The sequence below is a fragment of the Schistocerca cancellata genome, chromosome 10 (assembly GCF_023864275.1).
Source record: "Schistocerca cancellata isolate TAMUIC-IGC-003103 chromosome 10, iqSchCanc2.1, whole genome shotgun sequence".
Lineage (NCBI taxonomy): Eukaryota > Metazoa > Arthropoda > Insecta > Orthoptera > Acrididae > Schistocerca > Schistocerca cancellata.
The window spans coordinates 215,544,443-215,563,508 of NC_064635.1; the positions used below are offsets into that span (position 1 = coordinate 215,544,443).

Genomic DNA, 19,066 nt, shown 5'->3' on the forward strand with positions numbered 1-19,066 from the left:
CGCGCCTTTTGCTGAAGTTGTTGAAACAAATTAGTGCCCAGATCTTCCGTACTATGGCCGCTGACAGACAGATATCTCCAGTTTTTTTCTATCTGGACACACCTTCTTTGCCGTTAAGCACGCTGTTTCACTAGTTCGCTGTCAGCAATGGTCGGCCATACTTGGCAAGTATTTCGGTTGCCTTTAAACGCGCACTTACACTCTACTCGTTACTTTGAACTTTAAGCTTAAGAACAGTCTGTTAGCTTTTTAAAGGAGATTGTAGTGCGTTAATTTTATTTTTTCACCAGTCACCCACAAGACATTCAAATTTCACTTTATGATCGCTGTCGTCCTGTCGTTCGAGGTCATATTCTTATAAACAGCAATAGTGTTTTGATTTCATTAAGCACTGGGATTTCATTCACAATTAATAAATAAGTACAAATATATACATGTGTGATAGTTACTAAGCTTACAGTCCGGAGTAAAGGCTGCAGTAACGGAAGTATTATTGTGTTGCGTACATACTATTTAGCCTTGTGAACTCAACGCGTCAAACAAAAAAACTCTGACACTTACTGAGATTCAAAGCAGTTATTAGTTTGGTCGCGCGCCGTGCATACACAGTAAGTCGTTTAGTTGGATCTGTCGCCAGAGTCACTCGCATTTCAGATTTATTGCGAAACTAAAGTAATTCCGAACAATGAGACTCATTATAAAACAGTCGTTGGCGTGACCACTGCTCTAGGGGATCTGAGAACGATTAACGCTGAATAGCATGCTACAATTTACTTGCCACAGGTCATATAAAAAGATTCTTTACCAGGTTCGGATTCTAAAATTGGTTTCAACGCGTTAGAAAGTTTAGGTGTAAAGGAAAGTACTCTGAGAAACGATAAAAGTATTTGTACAAAATATGTTTTCTTGCTCTATGTTTTGCTTAGACGTAGAGGCAGCCCATGTACCAGGCCAGTCTGAAGGACACCCGACTTAGAGAATGTCAAACGGTCAACTGACATGCAACTAGGTAGTTGTGTCTCATTCAGTTCCTACTAGCACGTGCACAACAACGGAGCTTTGTAAACGTTTCAGAAACAAAGCAAAACTCACCAATCATCAGCGGACGTCACTGCAGTTAGAATATCCTGAAGAGCGGACATGCTGGAAAAGAAAACAAAAAATAGGATATGTCAGCATATGAATGCCCAGTTGCATTACTGAATTACAATTTTTTATGGTTTTCAACTCTGGATACCACTTCCGGTTTCATCCCATGCTCATGCACACACACACACACACACACACATATATGTATCTGTACACACGGACATTAATGAGCAGAACGTTAATAGCGTACAATACAGCAGCTATTCGGCAAGTCTCTGGTTGGTTTCTAGAGAAGCATGGCACCAGATTTGTACGCGCAGGTCACTCGACTCCCGTAAGTTAGCGGCTGGTGGTGTTGGATCGCGGAACTGACGACCGGTAGCGTCCCAGATGTTTCCTGTGAGGTTCGAACCAGCCGAATTTCGTGGTCAGGTCATCAAAGGGGGTTCACGGTCGTCGAACCACTGTAGCAAGATCCTGGCCTAGTGTCACGGTTAGTTATCCTACTGGAAGACGCCTTCACCACTGGGAAAAACATCAAGCACGAAGGGACGCAAGTGGTCTGTAATAATGTTCAGGAAGCTCAAAAGTGCTATAAAGCTTTCCATTCTATCGTAGGCCTCCAGACGTCCAGGCGAAGGCCCCTATAGCATAATACTGTCTCCACAGGTACACATGCAGTGGATGTTCCTAGCAGCTCTTCATCCGGTTGATGCCTTACCCAGACACAACCACTGGGAAACATGATCATCCAACCTGTCGACAAGGTCCCATTGATTCACGGTCTAATATTGATGATGCTGTGTCCAGTGCAGTCGTAATTGAGTGTGTCACTGGACAGAAATTGGAGCAAGTGGAGATGACCTGCTGCTGGCCACAATGGTCAACCGTGTGTGCTGAGCGGTGGGCTCTGGTTGGAACAGGTGGGGATCACCTGCTGCTGGTCACAATGGTCCACCGTGTGTGCTGAGTGGTGGGCTCTGATCAGAAAAGGTGGGGATCACCTGCTGCTGACCACAATGGTCAACCGTGTGTGCTGAGCGGTGGGCTCTGGTTGGAACAGGTGGGGATCACCTGCTGCTGGTCACAATGGTCAACCGTGTGTGCTGAGCGGTGGGCTCTGATCAGAAAAGGTGGGGATCACCTGCTGCTGGCCACAATGGTCAACTGTATGTGCTGAGAGGTGGGCTCTGATCAGGTGGGGATCACCTGCTGCTGGTCACATTGGTCAACTGTGTGTGCTGAGCAGTGGGCTCTGATCGGAACAGGTGGGGATCACCTGCTGCTGGTCACAATGGTCCACCGTGTGTGCTGAGCGGTGGGCTCTGATCAGAAAAGGTGGGGATCACCTGCTGCTGGCCACAATGGTCAACCGTGTGTGCTGAGCGGTGGGCTCTGGTTGGAACAGGTGGGGATCACCTGCTGCTGGTCACAATGGTCCACCGTGTGTGCTGAGCGGTGGGCTCTGATCAGAAAAGGTGGGGATCACCTGCTGCTGGTCACAATGGTCAACTGTATGTGCTGAGAGGTGGGCTCTGATCAGGTGGGGATCACCTGCTGCTGGTCACATTGGTCAACTGTGTGTGCTGAGCAGTGGGCTCTGATCGGAACAGGTGGGGATCACCTACTGCTGGCCACAATGGTCCACCGTGTGTGCTGAGCTGTGGGCTCTGATCGGAACACTTGGGGATCACATGCTGCTGGTCACAATGGTCAACTGCGTGTGCTGAGCAGTGGGCTCTGATTGTAGCAGGTGTGGATCACCTGGTGCAGGTCACAATGCTCAACTGTGTGTGCAGAGCGGTGAGCTCTGATCGGAGCAGGTGTGGATCACCTGCTGCTGGTCACAATGGTTAACCGTGTGAGTCGAGTGGTGGGCTCTGATTGGAACAGGTGGGGATGACCTGCTGCTGGACACAATTGTCAACCATGTGTGCCGAGTGGTGGGCTCTGATTGGAGGAGGTGGTGTCACCTGCTGCTGGTCACAATGGTGCACCATGTGTGCCGAGCGGTGGACTCTGATTGGAGCAGGTGGGGATCACCTTCTGCTGGTCACAATGGTCCACCGTGTCTGCTGAGTAGTGGGCTCAGATCGGAACTGGTGGGTGTGGTGTCACCGCCAGACACCACACTTGCTAGGTGGTAGCTTTTAAATCAGCCACAGTCTGCTAGTATACGACGGACCCGCGTGTAGCCACTGTCAGTGATGGCAGACCGAGCGCCGCCACACGGCAGGTCTAGTGAGACGTACTAGCACTCGCCCCAGTTGTACAGCAGACATTGGTAGCAATGCTACATTGGCAACTACGCTCTCATTTGCCGAGACGACAGTTAGCATAGCCTTCAGCTACGTCATTTGCTACGAACTAGCAAGGCGCCATAGCATTTGATAATTATTATTGTGAAGCCAGTTGTACAGTAACGAGAGATGTTCAATTATGGATTAAAGTTAAGTATTCTACCAGTTACTCTTGTTTTGCTAGTCTTATTTCTCTGACCTGTTCGCGTGCCTTTCGGCTTCCTCCAGGCTCCGTGAATTGGCTCCTGCCAATTCACAACATTGGCGACGAGGATGGATTCCATCTCGCCGCCTACAGAATTCAAGATAACGAGCGGCAGCCTCATCTCCTTTCTTGTGTAGGTGTGTCCACCTACCGTGTGATAGTGAAATTGTTTCCCCTACGCGACGTAGCAACTCTGTCTTATGAAGAAATTTTGTCTGCATTGGATGCCTATTTCAAAGAATCAGTCAATGTCGTTGCAAAAAGGTATACTTTCTTTTGTACAAAACGTACGGCCGGTCAAACTAATCGGGAGTGGGTTGCAACTTAGCAAGGCCTTACCAGGGATTGTGCTTTTGAGTGTGAATGTGGACTCCCTTATTCAGATACTATGGTACGTGATGCAATTGCACAGTACGTTTCTGATGTTCGTATAAGGGAACAGATTTTGAAACTTGTCAATCCCTCCCTTCAACAAGTGATGGACATATTGGATAGGCAAGACACACTTGACTTTGCACAGGAATCATTTGCAACTTCGCCAGCCCTGTGTCATGTTAACCGGCCCGCCGGGCGAGCTGCACGGAACCGTTAACAGCCCTCGCGCTCGTCCGCGCAGCTGCCGCCTGGCCCTCCGCCACGTGTCCCGCGTAAGCAAGCAAATGCAGTGATACAAACATGCCCACGGTGTGCTACTAGACATTCACGTGAGAATTGCCCGTCACGCCAGGCTATTTGCTTTTTCTGTAATAAAAAACGACATGTTCAAAGTGTTTGCCAGAAAAAGCTCAAATCGGACACTCACAACCATTCCAGGCTCTTTGCTTCGCGCTGGAATCGAAGCAAGAATACTCGGGCTCGTGCACCTTCACTCATGGAAATTCATGTAGTTAATGCCACTCCGCCCAGTGCTACTCTCTCTAATAGTGACTGCTACTTTTCCTTTACCCCGCCCGGAAGATCTTTTTGACAAACTGTGCTTGGGTAAATATTTTTCAAAGTTGGACCTAGCAGATGCGTACTTGCAAATACCGGTGGACGACGAATCCCAGCGCGTATTGGTGGTTAACACGCATCTTGGTTTGTACCGATTCAAAAGACTGCCATTCGGGTGTGCATCCGCCCCTGCATTTTTTCAGCAATATTTACAAACTGTTTGTGTGTCGGTCCCTACTGCAGCAAACTATCTGCACGATATTGTGATCTCCGGAAAGATGGAAGAAGAACATTTAGCCAATCTCCGAACATTATTTCAGGTCTTGCGACAAAATGGTCTTCGCTTGCGGAAGGACAAATGTGTGTTTTTTGCTCGTGATTTGCCATATCTGGGACATGTATGCCCAAGGCATACATCCCAGTCCAGAGCACCTCCGTGCCATACAAGACTTGCCTTCGCCGCAGAATTTGAAGCAGCTACAGAGTGTGCTGGGAAAAATTAATTATTACAATAAATATATTCCACATGCCTCTTCCATTTCAGCTCCGCTTCATCGCTTACGCCGTAAGGGTGTTCCGTTCGTCTGGACGACGGAATGCGAACGCGCCTTTCACCAGTTGAAATCGGCGTTGCTTTCCAATACTTGCCTTACGCCATTCGATCCCCGGAAGCCCCTTTTGTTGATGGTGGATGCATCGGGTTTCGGGATCGGTGCTGTGCTTGTGCACAAAGATGGTTTGCAAGATCGCCCTATTGCCTTTGCGTCCAAATTGCTCTCGTCAGCGCAAAGAAATTATTCACAGATCGAGAAGGAAGCATTGGCTCTCGTATTTGGTGTTACCAAGTTTCATGATTTCTTGTATGGTCATCACTTTACCATCATCACAGACCACAAACCTTTTACGTCGCTTTTTCATCCGAACAAGCCTGTACCTCCACGTACAGCGCAAAAATTCATTCGCTGGTCTATTTTCCTCTCGCAGTACCGCTACACTATCTAGTATCGGTCCACTGCTAAGCACGGAAACGCCGATGCGTTGTCCCGTTTGCCTGTTGCTGAGGATAGAGCATTCGATTCCTCCGAACTTGCTTGCATGTTCATTGATTCGGAAACCGATGATGTGGTCGAATCGTTTCCGATTGATTTTGGTCGTGTAGCTACAGCCACAGCTGCAGACCCTGTCCTTGCTACCGTTCTGCGTTTTGTTGCTACGCAATGGCCCTTGTCAAAGTCACGGATCGAGGATCCGTTGGTTCGCCGATTTTTTGCTCACAAGGAGAGACTTTTTGGTCGACGTGGTGTTTTGCTGTTGCGTTCTCATAATGATCAGTCCAGGGTCGTGGTCCCACGTTCGTTACAGTCCTCTGTCTTACTGCTTCTCCACCAAGGACATTGGGGTATAGTGCGCACGAAACAACTTGCTCGTCAGCACTGGGTTCGGAATCGATGCTGCGATTACGAATATGTGCTCTTCTTGCATGGCGTGTGCCGAACACCAATCCGCGCCACCGCGGAAATTCTTTGCATGGCCAAAAGCCACTTCCCCTTGGCAACGCTTACACATCGATTTTGCTGGTCCATTCTGGAATGCTCGATGGTTGGTTCTGGTCGATTCCTTCAGTAATTTTCCTTTTGTTGTCCGGATGTCTTCCACGACGTCTTCTGCCACAATCCAAGCGTTATCTGCTATCTTTTGCATTGAAGGTCTTCCACAGACTATTGTTTCCGACAATGGCCCACAATTCATGTCCGCAGAATTTCAGTCATTCTGCATGGCCAATGGTATTCAACATCTGACGTCCGCGCCGTTTTCGCCTCAATCAAACGGTGCCGCTGAACGATTGGTCCGGACTTTCAAGTCACAGAAATTGAAGTTGAAAGAGTCGCATTCTCGGGAGGACGCGTTATTGCTCTTTTTGTCCTCGTATCGCTCTCAGCCCCGCGATGGTCGCTCGCCGGCTGAGTTGCTTAATGGTCGCCCTCATCGAACCTTTATGTCTTTGCTGCATCCGCCGCGACAGGTTCCTGTGCAGCGGCAGACACCTGCTTTTGTCCCAGGCGACGTTGTATACTTTCGCAACTATCGAGGTTCACGGCGTTGGCTCGCAGGGCGCATTCTTCGCTGCCTCGGCCGCGCTCTGTATCTAGTTTTGGGGGCCTCTGGTGAGGTGCGTCGTCATCTCAATCAGCTGCGCCTCTGTCGTCGCACGGGTTCTGCCGCTCCCCGTCTGCTTTCAGCGACGGTGCCGTCCGGTCAGCGCCCTGGCGACCCATCTACTGGCTCGCCTCATCCCCAGGTGTTACCGACGCTGCCTTCCATTTTGCCCCATGGCGACGCACCGCCGCCGCCGCCGCCGACTGTTCCCCCGCCGGCGACGCCCGCAGTGTACGCGTCGCTTCAAACGCCGGGCGCTTCCCTGGGTCACGCGCCGCCGATAGCTTCCCGTGACCAGCTGTCCTCCGCCAAGGAATTCTTGCCCGCTCCGGCCCATCTGTCATCTTCGCCAGTCGGGTGCTCCGACTCGATGGAGGTCGACGCTTCGGCCCCTCCTGACTATCTACGGGTGCATTCACCGCATGTTGGCGTGCACCCTGGTCTAGGTTTTCCGGCGTTTCCTAGCTCCCCTCGGACCGAATGGCCGGGTGCGGGTGGCACAGCCTCGCATACGTCAACATGGGCCCCCCCCCACGGCGGGCGGAAGCCTTATAATACAACCGTTCGCCGATTTGCGGGGGAGGAATGTGGTGTCACCGCCAGACACCACACTTGCTAGGTGGTAGCTTTTAAATCGGCCGCGGTCCGCTAATATACGACGGACCCGCGTGTCGCCACTGTCAGTGATGGCAGAACGAGCGCCGCCACACGGCAGGTCTAGTGAGACGTACTAGCACTCGCCCCAGTTGTACAGCAGACATTGGTAGCAATGCTACATTGACAACTACGCTCTCATTTGCCGAGACGATAGTTAGCATAGCCTTCAGCTACGTCATTTGCTACGACCTAGCAAGGTGCCATAGCATTTGATAATTATTATTGTGAAGCTAGTTGTACAGTAACGAGAGATGTTCAATTATGGATTAAAGTTAAGTATTCTACCAGTTACTCTTGTTTTGCTAGTCTTATTACTCTGACCTGTTCCAGACCTCACGCCAGCCTGTGTGAGCTTAATCGTGTGCCTCTCGGCTTCCTCCAGGCTCCGTGAATTGGCTCCTGCCAATTCACTACAGTGGGGAACACCTGCTGCTGGTAACAATGGTCAACGGTGTTTGCTGAGCGGTAAGCTCTAATCGGAACAGTTCGGGATCACCTGCTGCTGGACAAAATGCTCAACAGTGTGTGCCGAGCGGTGGGCTCTGATTGGAGCAAGTGGGGATCACCTGCTACTGGTCACAATGGTCAACCGTGTGTGCCCAGCGGTGGTCTCTGATTGGAGCAGGTAGGGATGACCTGCTGCTGGACACAATTGTCAACCATGTGTGCCGAGTGGTGGGCTCTGATTGGAGCATGTGGTGATCACCTGCAGCTGGTCACAATGGTCCACCATGTCTGCTGAGTAGTGGGCTCTGATCGGAACAGGTAGGGATCACCTGCTGCTGGTCACAATGGTCAACCGGGTGCGCTGAGCGGTCAGCTCTCATCGGAACAGGTGGGGATCACCTGCTGCTGGTAACAATGGTCAACAGTGTGTGCCGAGCGGAGGGCTCTGATTGGAGCAAGTCGGGATCACCTGCTACTGGTCACAATGGTCAACCGTGTGTGCCGAGCGGTGGGCTCTGATTGAAGCAGGTGGGGATCACCTGCAGCTGGTCACAATGGTCCACCTTGTGTGCCGCGTGGTGGGCTCTGATCGGAATAGTTGGGGATCACCTGCAGCTGGTTACAATGGTCAACCGTGTCTGCTGAGCGGTAACCTCTAATCGGAACAGTTTGGGATCACCTGCTGCTGGTCACAATGGTCAACACTGTGTGCCGAGCAGTGGGCTCTGATTGCAGCAACGGGGGATCACCTGCTACTGGTCACAATGGTCCACCCTGTGTGCCCAGTGGTGGGCTCTGATTGGAGCAGGTGGGGATGACCTGCTGCTCGACACGTCAACCATGTGTGGCGAGTGGTGGGCTCCGATTGGAGCAGGAGGTGATCACCTGCTGCTGGTCACAATGGTCCACCGTGTGTGCAGAGCGGTGGGCTCTGATTGGAGAAGGTGGGGATCACCTGCTGCTGGTCACAATGGTCAACGGTGTGTGGCGAGCGGTGGGCTCTGATTCGAGCAGGTGGGGATCACCTGTGGCTGGTCACAACGGTTCACCATATGTGCCGAGCAGTGGGCTCTGATTGGAGCAGGTGGGGATCACCTGCAGCTGATCACAATGGTCCACCGTGTGTGCCGAGTGGTGAGCTCGGATCGGAACAGGTGGGGATCACCTGCTGCTGGTCACAATGGTCAACCGTGTCTGCTAGGTAGTGGGCTCTGATCGGAACAGGTAGGGATCACCTGCTGCTGGTCACAATGGTCAACCGTGTGTGCTGAGCGGTCGGCTCTGGTCAGAACTGGTGGGGATCACCTGCTGCTGGTAACAATGGTCAACGGTGTGTGCTGAGCATTGATCTCTACTCAGAACAGTTTGGAATGAACTGCTGCTGGTTACAATGGTCAACAGTGTGTGCCAAGCGGTGGGCTCTGATTGGAGCAAGTCGAGATCACCTGCTACTGATCACAATGGTCAACCGTCTGTGCTGAGCGGTGGGCTCCGTTTGGAGCAGTTGGGGATCACCTGCTGCTGGTCACAATGGTCCACCGTGTGAGCCGAGCAGCAGGCTCTGATTGGAACAGGAGGGGATCGCCTCGTGGTGATCACAATGAAACACCGTGTGTGCCGAGTGGTGAGCTCTGATCGGAGCAGGTGGGGATCACCTCCTGCTGGTCACAATGGTCACCCATGTGTGTTGAGCGGTGGGCTCTGATTGGAGCTGGTGGGGATCATCTGCTGCTGGTCACAATTGTCAACCGTGTGTGCCAAAGGGTGGGCTCTGATATAGCAGGTGGGGATCACCTGCTGCTGGTCACAATGGTCAACAGTGTTTGACGACTGGTGGGCTCTGATTGGAACAGCTGGGGATCACCTGCTGCTGGTTACAACAGTCCACCATGTGTGCCGAGTGATGGGCTCTGATTGGAGCAGTTGCGGATCAGCTGCTGCTCTTCCTAATTGCCAACCGTGTGTGCTGAGTGGTGGGCTCAGATTGGAGCAGGTGGTGATCACCTGCTGCTGCTTACAACTGTCAACCATGTGTGCCGAGGGGTGCGCTCTCATTGGAGCAGTTGGGGATCACCTGCTGCTCTTCCTAATTCCCAAACGTGATTGCTGAGTGGTGGGCTCTGATTGGAGCGGGTGGAGGTCACCTGCTGCTGGTCACAATGGTCCACCGTGTGTGCCGAGTGGTTTGCTCTGACCGGAACATTTGGGGAACACCTGCTGCTGGTCACAATGGTCATCCGTGTGTGCTGAGCGGTGAGCTCTGATTGGAACAGTTGGGGATCACCTGCTGCTAGTCACAATGATCAACAGTGTGTGCCGAGCAGTGGTCTCTGATTGGAGAATGTGGGGATCACCTGCTACTGGTCACAGTTGTAAGCCATGTGTGCCAAGTGGTGGGCTCTGATTGGAGCAGGTGGGGATCACCTGCTGCTGGTCACAATGTTCAACCGTGTGTGCCGAGCGATGGGCTCTGATTCGAGCAGGTGGGGATCACCTGTAGCTGGTCACAATGGTCCACCGTATGTGCCGAGCAGTGGGCTCTGATTGGAGCAGGTGGGGATCACCTGCAGCAGGTCACAATGGTCAACAGTGTGTGCCAAGCGGTGGGCTCTAATTGGAGCGAGTCAGGATCACCTGCTACTGGTCACAATGGTCAACCGTGTGTGCCGAGCGGTGGGCTGTGACTGGAGCAGGTGGGGATCACCTGCAGCTGGTCACAATGGTTCACCGTGTGTGCCGAGTGGTGGGCACTGACCAGAAAAGGTGGGGAACACCTGCTGCTGGTCACAATGGTCTACCGTGTGTGCTGAGCGGTGAGCTCTGATTGGAACAGTTGGGGATCACCTACTGCTAGTCACAATGATCAACAGTGTGTGCTGAGCAGTGGGCTCTGATTGGAGAATGTGGGGATCACCTGCTACTGGTCACAGTTGTAAGCCATGTGTGCCAAGTGGTGGGCTGTGATTCGAGAAGTTGGGGATCACCAGCTGCTGGTCACAATGGTCCTCTGTGTGAGCCGAGATGCAGGCTCTGATTGGAACAGGTGGGGATCGCCTCATGCTGATCACAATGCAACACCGTGTGTGCCGCGTGGTGAGCTCTGATTGGAGCAGGTGGGGATCACCTCCTGCTGGTCACAATGGTCAAACGTGTTAGTTGAGCGGTGGGCTCTGATTGGAGCAGTTGGGGATCACCTGCTGCTCTTCCTAATTGCCAACCATGTGTGCCGAGCGGTGGTCTCTGATTGGAGAAGGTTGGGATCACCTGCTGCTGGTCACAATGGTCATCTGTGTGTGCCGAGCGGTGGACTCTGATTGGAGCAGGTGGGGAACACCTCCTGCTGGTCACAGTTGTCAACCATGTGCGCCGAGTGGTGGGCTCTGTTTGGAGCAGGTGGGGATCAACTGCTGCTGCTCACAACGGTCCACCGTGTGTGCCAAGCAGTGGGCTCTGATTGGAGCATGTGGGGATCACCTTTTGCTGGTCACAATTGTCAACTGTTTGTGCCGAGCAGTGGGCTCTGATTGGAGCAGGTGTGGATCACCTGCTGATGGTTACAATGGTCAACCGTGTGTGCCGAGCCGAGGGCTTTGATTGCAACAGGTTTGGATCACCTGCTGCTGGTCACAATTGTCCTCCATGTGTGGCGAGCGGTTGGCTCTGATTAGAGCAGGTAGGGATCACCTGCCGCTGGACACAATGGTAAACCATGCCTACCGAGTGGTAGGCTCTGATTGGAGCTGGAGGGGATCACCTGCTTCTCGTCACAGAGGTTAACTGTGTGTGCCGAGCAGTGGGCTCTGATCTGATCAGGTGGGGTTCACCTGCTGCTGGTCACAATGGTCAACCGTGTGTGCCGAGTGGCAGGCCCTGATTGGAGCAAGTGTGGATCACCTGCTTCTGGTCACAACGGTCAACCGTGTGTGCCAAGCAGCAGGCTCTGATTTGATCAGTTGTGGATCACCGCCTACTGGTCACAATGGTCAACCGTGTGTGCCAAGTGGTGGGCTCTGATTGGAGCAGTTGGGGATCACCTGCTGCTCTTCCTAATTGCCAACTGAGTGTGCTGAGTGGTGGGCTCAGAGTGGAGCAGGTGGGGATCACCCGCTGCTGGTCACAATGGTCAACCAAGTGTGCCGAGCCGTGGGCTCTGTTTGGAGCAGATGGTGTCACCTGCTGCTGGTCACAATGGTCAACCGTGTGTGACGAGGGGTGGGCTCTGATTGGAGCAGTTGTGGATCACCTGCTGCAATTCCTAATTGCCAACAGTGTGTGCTGAGTGGTGGGCTCAGGGTGGAGCAGGTGAGAATCTTCTGCTGCTAGTCACAATGGTCAACCATGTGTGCCAAGCCATGGGCTCTGTTTGGAGCAGATGGTGTCACCAGCTGCTGGTCACAAGGGTCAACCGTGTGTGCCGAGCGATGTGCTCTCTTTGGAGCAAGTGGGGGTCACCTGCTGCTGTTCACAATGGTCAATTGTGTGTGCCGAGTGGCAGGCTCTGATTGGAGCAGGTGTGGATCACCTCCTGCTGGTCACAACCGTCAACCATGTGTGCCGAATGCTGGGCTCTGATTGGAGCAGTTGGGGATCACCTACTGCTCTTCCTCATTGCCAACCGTGTGTGCTGTGGGGTGGGCTCAGATTGGAGCAGGTGGGGCTCACCTGCTGCAGGTCACAATGGTCAACTGTGTGTGCCGAGTGGTGAGCTGTGATTGGAGCAGGAGGGGATCACCTGCTGCTGGTCACAAAGGTCAACCGTGTGTGTCGTGGAGTGGGCTCTGATTGGATCAGGTGGGGATCACCTGCTGCTGGTCACAATGGTCAACCGTGTGTGCCCAGCAGTGGGCTCTGACTGTAGCAGGTGTGGATCACCTGCTGCTGGTCACAATGTTCAACCGTGTGTGCAAAGCGGCGGGCTCTGATTGGATCAGGTGTGGATCACCTCCTGCTGGTCACAATGGTGAGCCGTGTGCGCCGAGGGATGGGCTCTGATTGGAGCAGTTGGGGATCACCAGCTGCTCTTCCTAATTGCCAACTGTGTGTGCTGAGTGGTGGGCTCAGGGTGGAGCAGGTGGGGATCACCTGCTGCAAGTCACATTGGTCAACCGTGTGTGCCGAGCCGTGGGCTCTGTTTGGAGCAGATGGGGTCACCTGCTGCTGGTCACAATGGTCAACCGTGTGTGCCAAGCGGTTAACTCTAATTGGAGCTGTTGGGGATCACCTGCTGCTGATCACAATCGTCAACTGTGTGTGCTGAGCGGTGATCTCTGATTGGAGCAGGTGGGGATCACCTGCTGCTGGTCACAATTGTCAACCATGTGTGTCGAGGAGTGGGCTTTGATTGGATCAGGTGGGGATCACCTGCTGCTGGTCACAATGGTCAACCGTGTGTGCCGAGCAGTGGGCTCTGATTGTAGCAGGTGTGGATCACCTGCTGCTGGTCACAATGTTCAACCGTGTGTGGAAAGCGGCGGGCTCTGATTGGATCAGGTGTGGATCACCTCCTGCTGGTCACAATGGTCAACCGTGTGCGCCGAGGGATGGGCTCTGATTGGAGCAGTTGGGGATCACCGGCTGCTCTTCCTAATTGCCAACTGTGTGTGCTGAGTGGTGGGCTCATATTGGAGCAGGTGGGGATCACCTGCTGCAAGTCACAATGGTCAACCGTGTGTGCAAAGCCGTGGGCTCTGTTTGGAGCAGTTGGGGTCACCTGCTGCTCTTCACAATGGTCAACCATGTATGCCATGCGGTTAGCTCTGATTGGAGCTGTTGGGGATCACCTGCGGCTGGTCACAATCGTCAACCGTGTGTGACGAGGGGTGGGCTCTGATTGGAGCAGTTGTGGATCACCTGCTGCAATTCCTAATTGCCAACAGTGTGTGCTGAGTGGTGGGCTCAGGGTGGAGCAGGTGAGAATCTTCTGCTGCTAGTCACAATGGTCAACCATGTGTGCCAAGCCATGGGCTCTGTTTGGAGCAGATGGTGTCACCAGCTGCTGGTCACAAGGGTCAACCGTGTGTGCCGAGCGATGTGCTCTCTTTGGAGCAAGTGGGGGTCACCTGCTGCTGTTCACAATGGTCAATTGTGTGTGCCGAGTGGCAGGCTCTGATTGGAGCAGGTGTGGATCACCTCCTGCTGGTCACAACCGTCAACCATGTGTGCCGAATGCTGGGCTCTGATTGGAGCAGTTGGGGATCACCTACTGCTCTTCCTCATTGCCAACCGTGTGTGCTGTGGGGTGGGCTCAGATTGGAGCAGGTGGGGCTCACCTGCTGCAGGTCACAATGGTCAACTGTGTGTGCCGAGTGGTGAGCTGTGATTGGAGCAGGAGGGGATCACCTGCTGCTGGTCACAAAGGTCAACCGTGTGTGTCGTGGAGTGGGCTCTGATTGGATCAGGTGGGGATCACCTGCTGCTGGTCACAATGGTCAACCGTGTGTGCCCAGCAGTGGGCTCTGACTGTAGCAGGTGTGGATCACCTGCTGCTGGTCACAATGTTCAACCGTGTGTGCAAAGCGGCGGGCTCTGATTGGATCAGGTGTGGATCACCTCCTGCTGGTCACAATGGTGAGCCGTGTGCGCCGAGGGATGGGCTCTGATTGGAGCAGTTGGGGATCACCAGCTGCTCTTCCTAATTGCCAACTGTGTGTGCTGAGTGGTGGGCTCAGGGTGGAGCAGGTGGGGATCACCTGCTGCAAGTCACATTGGTCAACCGTGTGTGCCGAGCCGTGGGCTCTGTTTGGAGCAGATGGGGTCACCTGCTGCTGGTCACAATGGTCAACCGTGTGTGCCAAGCGGTTAACTCTAATTGGAGCTGTTGGGGATCACCTGCTGCTGATCACAATCGTCAACTGTGTGTGCTGAGCGGTGATCTCTGATTGGAGCAGGTGGGGATCACCTGCTGCTGGTCACAATTGTCAACCATGTGTGTCGAGGAGTGGGCTTTGATTGGATCAGGTGGGGATCACCTGCTGCTGGTCACAATGGTCAACCGTGTGTGCCGAGCAGTGGGCTCTGATTGTAGCAGGTGTGGATCACCTGCTGCTGGTCACAATGTTCAACCGTGTGTGGAAAGCGGCGGGCTCTGATTGGATCAGGTGTGGATCACCTCCTGCTGGTCACAATGGTCAACCGTGTGCGCCGAGGGATGGGCTCTGATTGGAGCAGTTGGGGATCACCGGCTGCTCTTCCTAATTGCCAACTGTGTGTGCTGAGTGGTGGGCTCATATTGGAGCAGGTGGGGATCACCTGCTGCAAGTCACAATGGTCAACCGTGTGTGCAAAGCCGTGGGCTCTGTTTGGAGCAGTTGGGGTCACCTGCTGCTCTTCACAATGGTCAACCATGTATGCCATGCGGTTAGCTCTGATTGGAGCTGTTGGGGATCACCTGCGGCTGGTCACAATCGTCAACCGTGTGTGCCGAGCGATGATCTCTGATTGGAGCAGGTGGGGATCACCTGCTGCTGGTCAGAATTGTCAACCCTGTGTGCCGAGCGGTGGGCTCTGATTTGAGCAGGTGGGGATCACCTGCTGCTGGTCACAATTTTCAACCGAGTGTGCCGAGCGGTGGGCTCTGATTGGAGCTGGTGGGCATGACCTCCTGCTGTTCACAATGGTCAACCGTGTGTGCCGAGTGGTAGGCTCTGATTGTTGCGGGTTGGGATCACCTGCTGCTGGTCGCAATGGTCAACCATGTGTGCCGAGCGCTGGGCTCTGATTGGAGCAGATGGGGATCACCTGCTGCTCGTCACAATGGTCAACAGTGTGTGCTGAGTGGTGGGCTCTGATTGGAGCTGGTGGTGATCAACTGCTGCTGGTCACAACTGTGTGTGCCCAGCGGTCTGCTGGTCTTAATTGTCAGCCGTGTGTGCCGAGTGGTAGGCTCTGAGACCTGTGCCAGCACTGTACTCTGTCATCAGGGCCGACACACATCACAGCAAGTGCTTGTTTTCAGAATGGGTGAGCCTCCCACCTCCACGTTCTCTGGTGAGACATGGACATCCAATACTTTGTCGCCTACTCCTAGTCTGTATACACACTGCACAAGCCTCTGTACAGTGGGTGGCGGAGGGTATGCTCCGTCACTATGAGGGTGGTTCGATAATTTCTCAGAACGGAATATAGGAAATGTACCTTTATCACTGAAACATTTTTCATTTATTAGTGTAGTCTCCTTGTAGATTAATGAACTTGGTCCAACGATGTTCCTGTGCCTTGATCCCATTTTGAAAATAATTCTCCTCCAGTCCCTCAAAATAGTTGTCAGCTCTGGCTATCAATTCTTCGTTTGAAGTGACTTTTCGTCTGACGGAGCCATATCAGGTGAATGAGGTGGGTGTGACGTCAATTCATCTAATTTTGCCATGGCGACGGGACACGTGTGTGGGCGCGCACTGTCTTGATGAAAGATGAATGTCTTCCTTCCTAAATTTGGCTTTTTTTCACGTATTTTTTGTTGCAATGTGTCCAGGAGGTTAACATAGTGTTCTTCAGTAATCGTTTGCCCAGCAGGAAGATTCTAAAAACGAAATCCTCCTCGCATCCCAGAATGATCCCATGACCTTTCCCGCCGAAGGAATTGTCTTTGCTTTCTTTGTTGTTTTGTCTCTGGGGTACGTTAGTGCAGCCAAGTTTCATCTGTGGCCACAAAGCGGCGCAAAAAGTCTTCTTCGTGTCTCCTAAAACATTGTTCCGATATGTCCACTCTCATGCGTTTTTGATCCAGCGTCAAGAGTCATGACTCGTGGAAGTCATTTCGTTTACAGTTCCATTCGCAAGTAGAGGGATTGTCTATATGTATCCGTATGAGCCCCAGTTTCTCTCAACTTGTCTTTAAGCGAAGTGTATGTTGGCGGCAGCAGAATCGTTCTGCAGTCAGCTTCACATGCCGATTCCCTAAATTTTCTCAGTTATGTTCTTCGAAAAGAATGTCGCCTGCCCTGTACCAGACTCAGTTATCTCACTGCACTTCTGCCACTAGCCTGAGTCCCCATTCGCCTCTGTCCCTCCCCGCTTGTTCTTACGCGTCGCGTGCCCGTGACCGCATCAGGTGGCATTCGCTGTCGCGATGGGCTGGCTGTGTTCCCAGTGTTTTCGCTCATCAGCGTTGGTACACACAGCTGCCAGGCGTATTCCCTCTGGTGTTTCATCGGTGATTTTCAATTTTGTTTTCGCAATATCTATAATACCACGAACTCCGTCCGAAACAACCTCGGATTTCGTGAACTTTCCGACCGATAGCCGCATCGTCCTTGGCCCAAAGGCGTCATCGGATGCGGGTATGGTGGGCGTGACGTGGCCACATCGCTCTCTAGCCGTTCTCAGTTTTCGTGACCGGAGCCGCTACTTGTTTATCAAACAGCTTCTCAATAGACCACGCAAGAGCTGACTGGACCCCACAGCCCACTGCAGACCCGGATGGTCACTCATCTACGTGACAGCCACACCCGATGGTGCTTTACTTGAAACACCACGGAAGGCTTTTGGCTATATATATACAGGGTGAGTCACGTAACGTTACCGCTGGATATATTTCGTAAACCACATCAAATACTGACGAACCGATTCCACAGACCGAACATGAGGAGAGAGGCTAGTGTAATTGTTTAATACAAACCATACAAATATGCAAGGAAGTATGTTTTTTAACACAAACCTACGTTTCTTTAAAATGAAACCACGTTAGTTTTGTTAGCACATCTGAACATATAAACAAATACGTAATCAGTGCCGTTTGTTGCATTGTAAAATGTTAATTACATCCGGAGATATTGTGACCTAAAGTTGACGCTTGAAATCTCCGACGTTCAGTTGCGTGTTGTAACAAACACGGGCTACGGTCGGCTAGCAGCATCTGCAGGGACATGTTTACGATGACGACCGTGTTTACGAGTGTGGCTGTAGTGCACAGTTGTGGTTTGGTCTAGCTGTCGCAGTGTCCGCATGTAGCGCTTGCTGCTATTGTTATTCTGCAGTCGTCTCCACACGCAGACCAACTGTAGTACACCGTGTTACCAGACGTCTGTGATAGTGCAGTGTTGTAGGAACTGTGACCATGGTGTATTCGAACTCTGAAAAGGCGGAGATGATACTCATCTATGGCGAGTGTCGACGAAATGCAGATGAAGCCTACAGGGTGTATGCAGAACGGTACCCGGACAGAGAGCATCCAACGTGCCGCACATTGCAAAACATCTACCGCCAACTGTATGCAACAGGTATGGTCGTAGCACGCAAACGGGTCCGTAACAGGCCCGTCACAGGAGTAGCGGGTGCAGTTGGTGTGTTAGCTGCTGTTGCCATGAACCCACACATGAGTACACGGGACATTGCGAGAGCCGGTGGACTGAGTCAAAGCAGTGTCATGCGCATACTGCATCGTCACCGCTTTCACCGTTTCATGTGTCGCTACATCAGCAATTACATGGTGATGACTTTAATCATCGAGTGCAATTCTGTCAATGGGCATTAACAGAGAATGCGTTGCAGTTCTACCTGTTTACCGATGAAGCGGGTTTCACAAACCACGGGGCAGTGAATCTACGGAACATGCATTACTGGTCCGTCGACAATCCTCGCTGGCTCAGACAGGTAGAGCGACAGCGACCGTGGACTGTAAATGTATGGTGCGGAATCATTGGCGACCACCTCATTGGTCCTCACTTCATTGCAGGGGCCCAAACAGCTGCAACAAACATCGCGTTTCTACAGAATGATCTGCCAACGTTGCTTGAAAATGTCCCAATGTAAACGCGTCGACGTATGTGGTATCAGCATGATGGTGCACCTGCACGTTCCACAATTAACACTAGGCTGACCCTTGACTGGATGTTCGACGGGCGTTTCATAGGACGTGGAGGACGCATAAATTGGCCAGCCCGTTCTCCTGATCTTACACCTCTGGACTTCTTTCTGTGGGGTACGTTAAAGGAGAATGTGTACCGTGATGTGCCTACAACCACAGAGGATATGAAACAACGTATTGTGGCAGCCTGCGGCGACATTACACCAGATGTACTGCGGCGTGTACGACATTCATTACGCCAGAGATTGTAATTGTGTGCAGCAATTGATGGCCACCACATTGAACATCTATTGGCCTGACATGTCGGGACACACTCTATTCCACTACGTAATTGAAAACGGAAACCACATGTGTACGTGTACCTCACCCCTCATGGTAATATACATGTGGGTCAGTGAAAAAGAGCAATAAAAAGGTGTTAGCATGTGGACGTAATGTGCTGTTCCAGTCTCTTCTGTACCTAAGGTTCCCTTT

General features: G+C 52.4%; 1 protein-coding gene across 1 annotated transcript in view; it reads right to left on the bottom strand.

Moving 5' to 3' along the window:
• The window catches only part of LOC126106275 (uncharacterized), a 201,897-nt gene that overhangs the window by 115,154 nt on the left and 67,677 nt on the right, over positions 1-19,066 (bottom strand). The window contains exon 2 of the mRNA XM_049912498.1: positions 1,093-1,143. Coding sequence (XP_049768455.1) covers positions 1,093-1,142 — 50 coding nt within the window. The 5' untranslated portion in view covers position 1,143. The remainder of the gene's footprint in view (positions 1-1,092; positions 1,144-19,066) is intronic.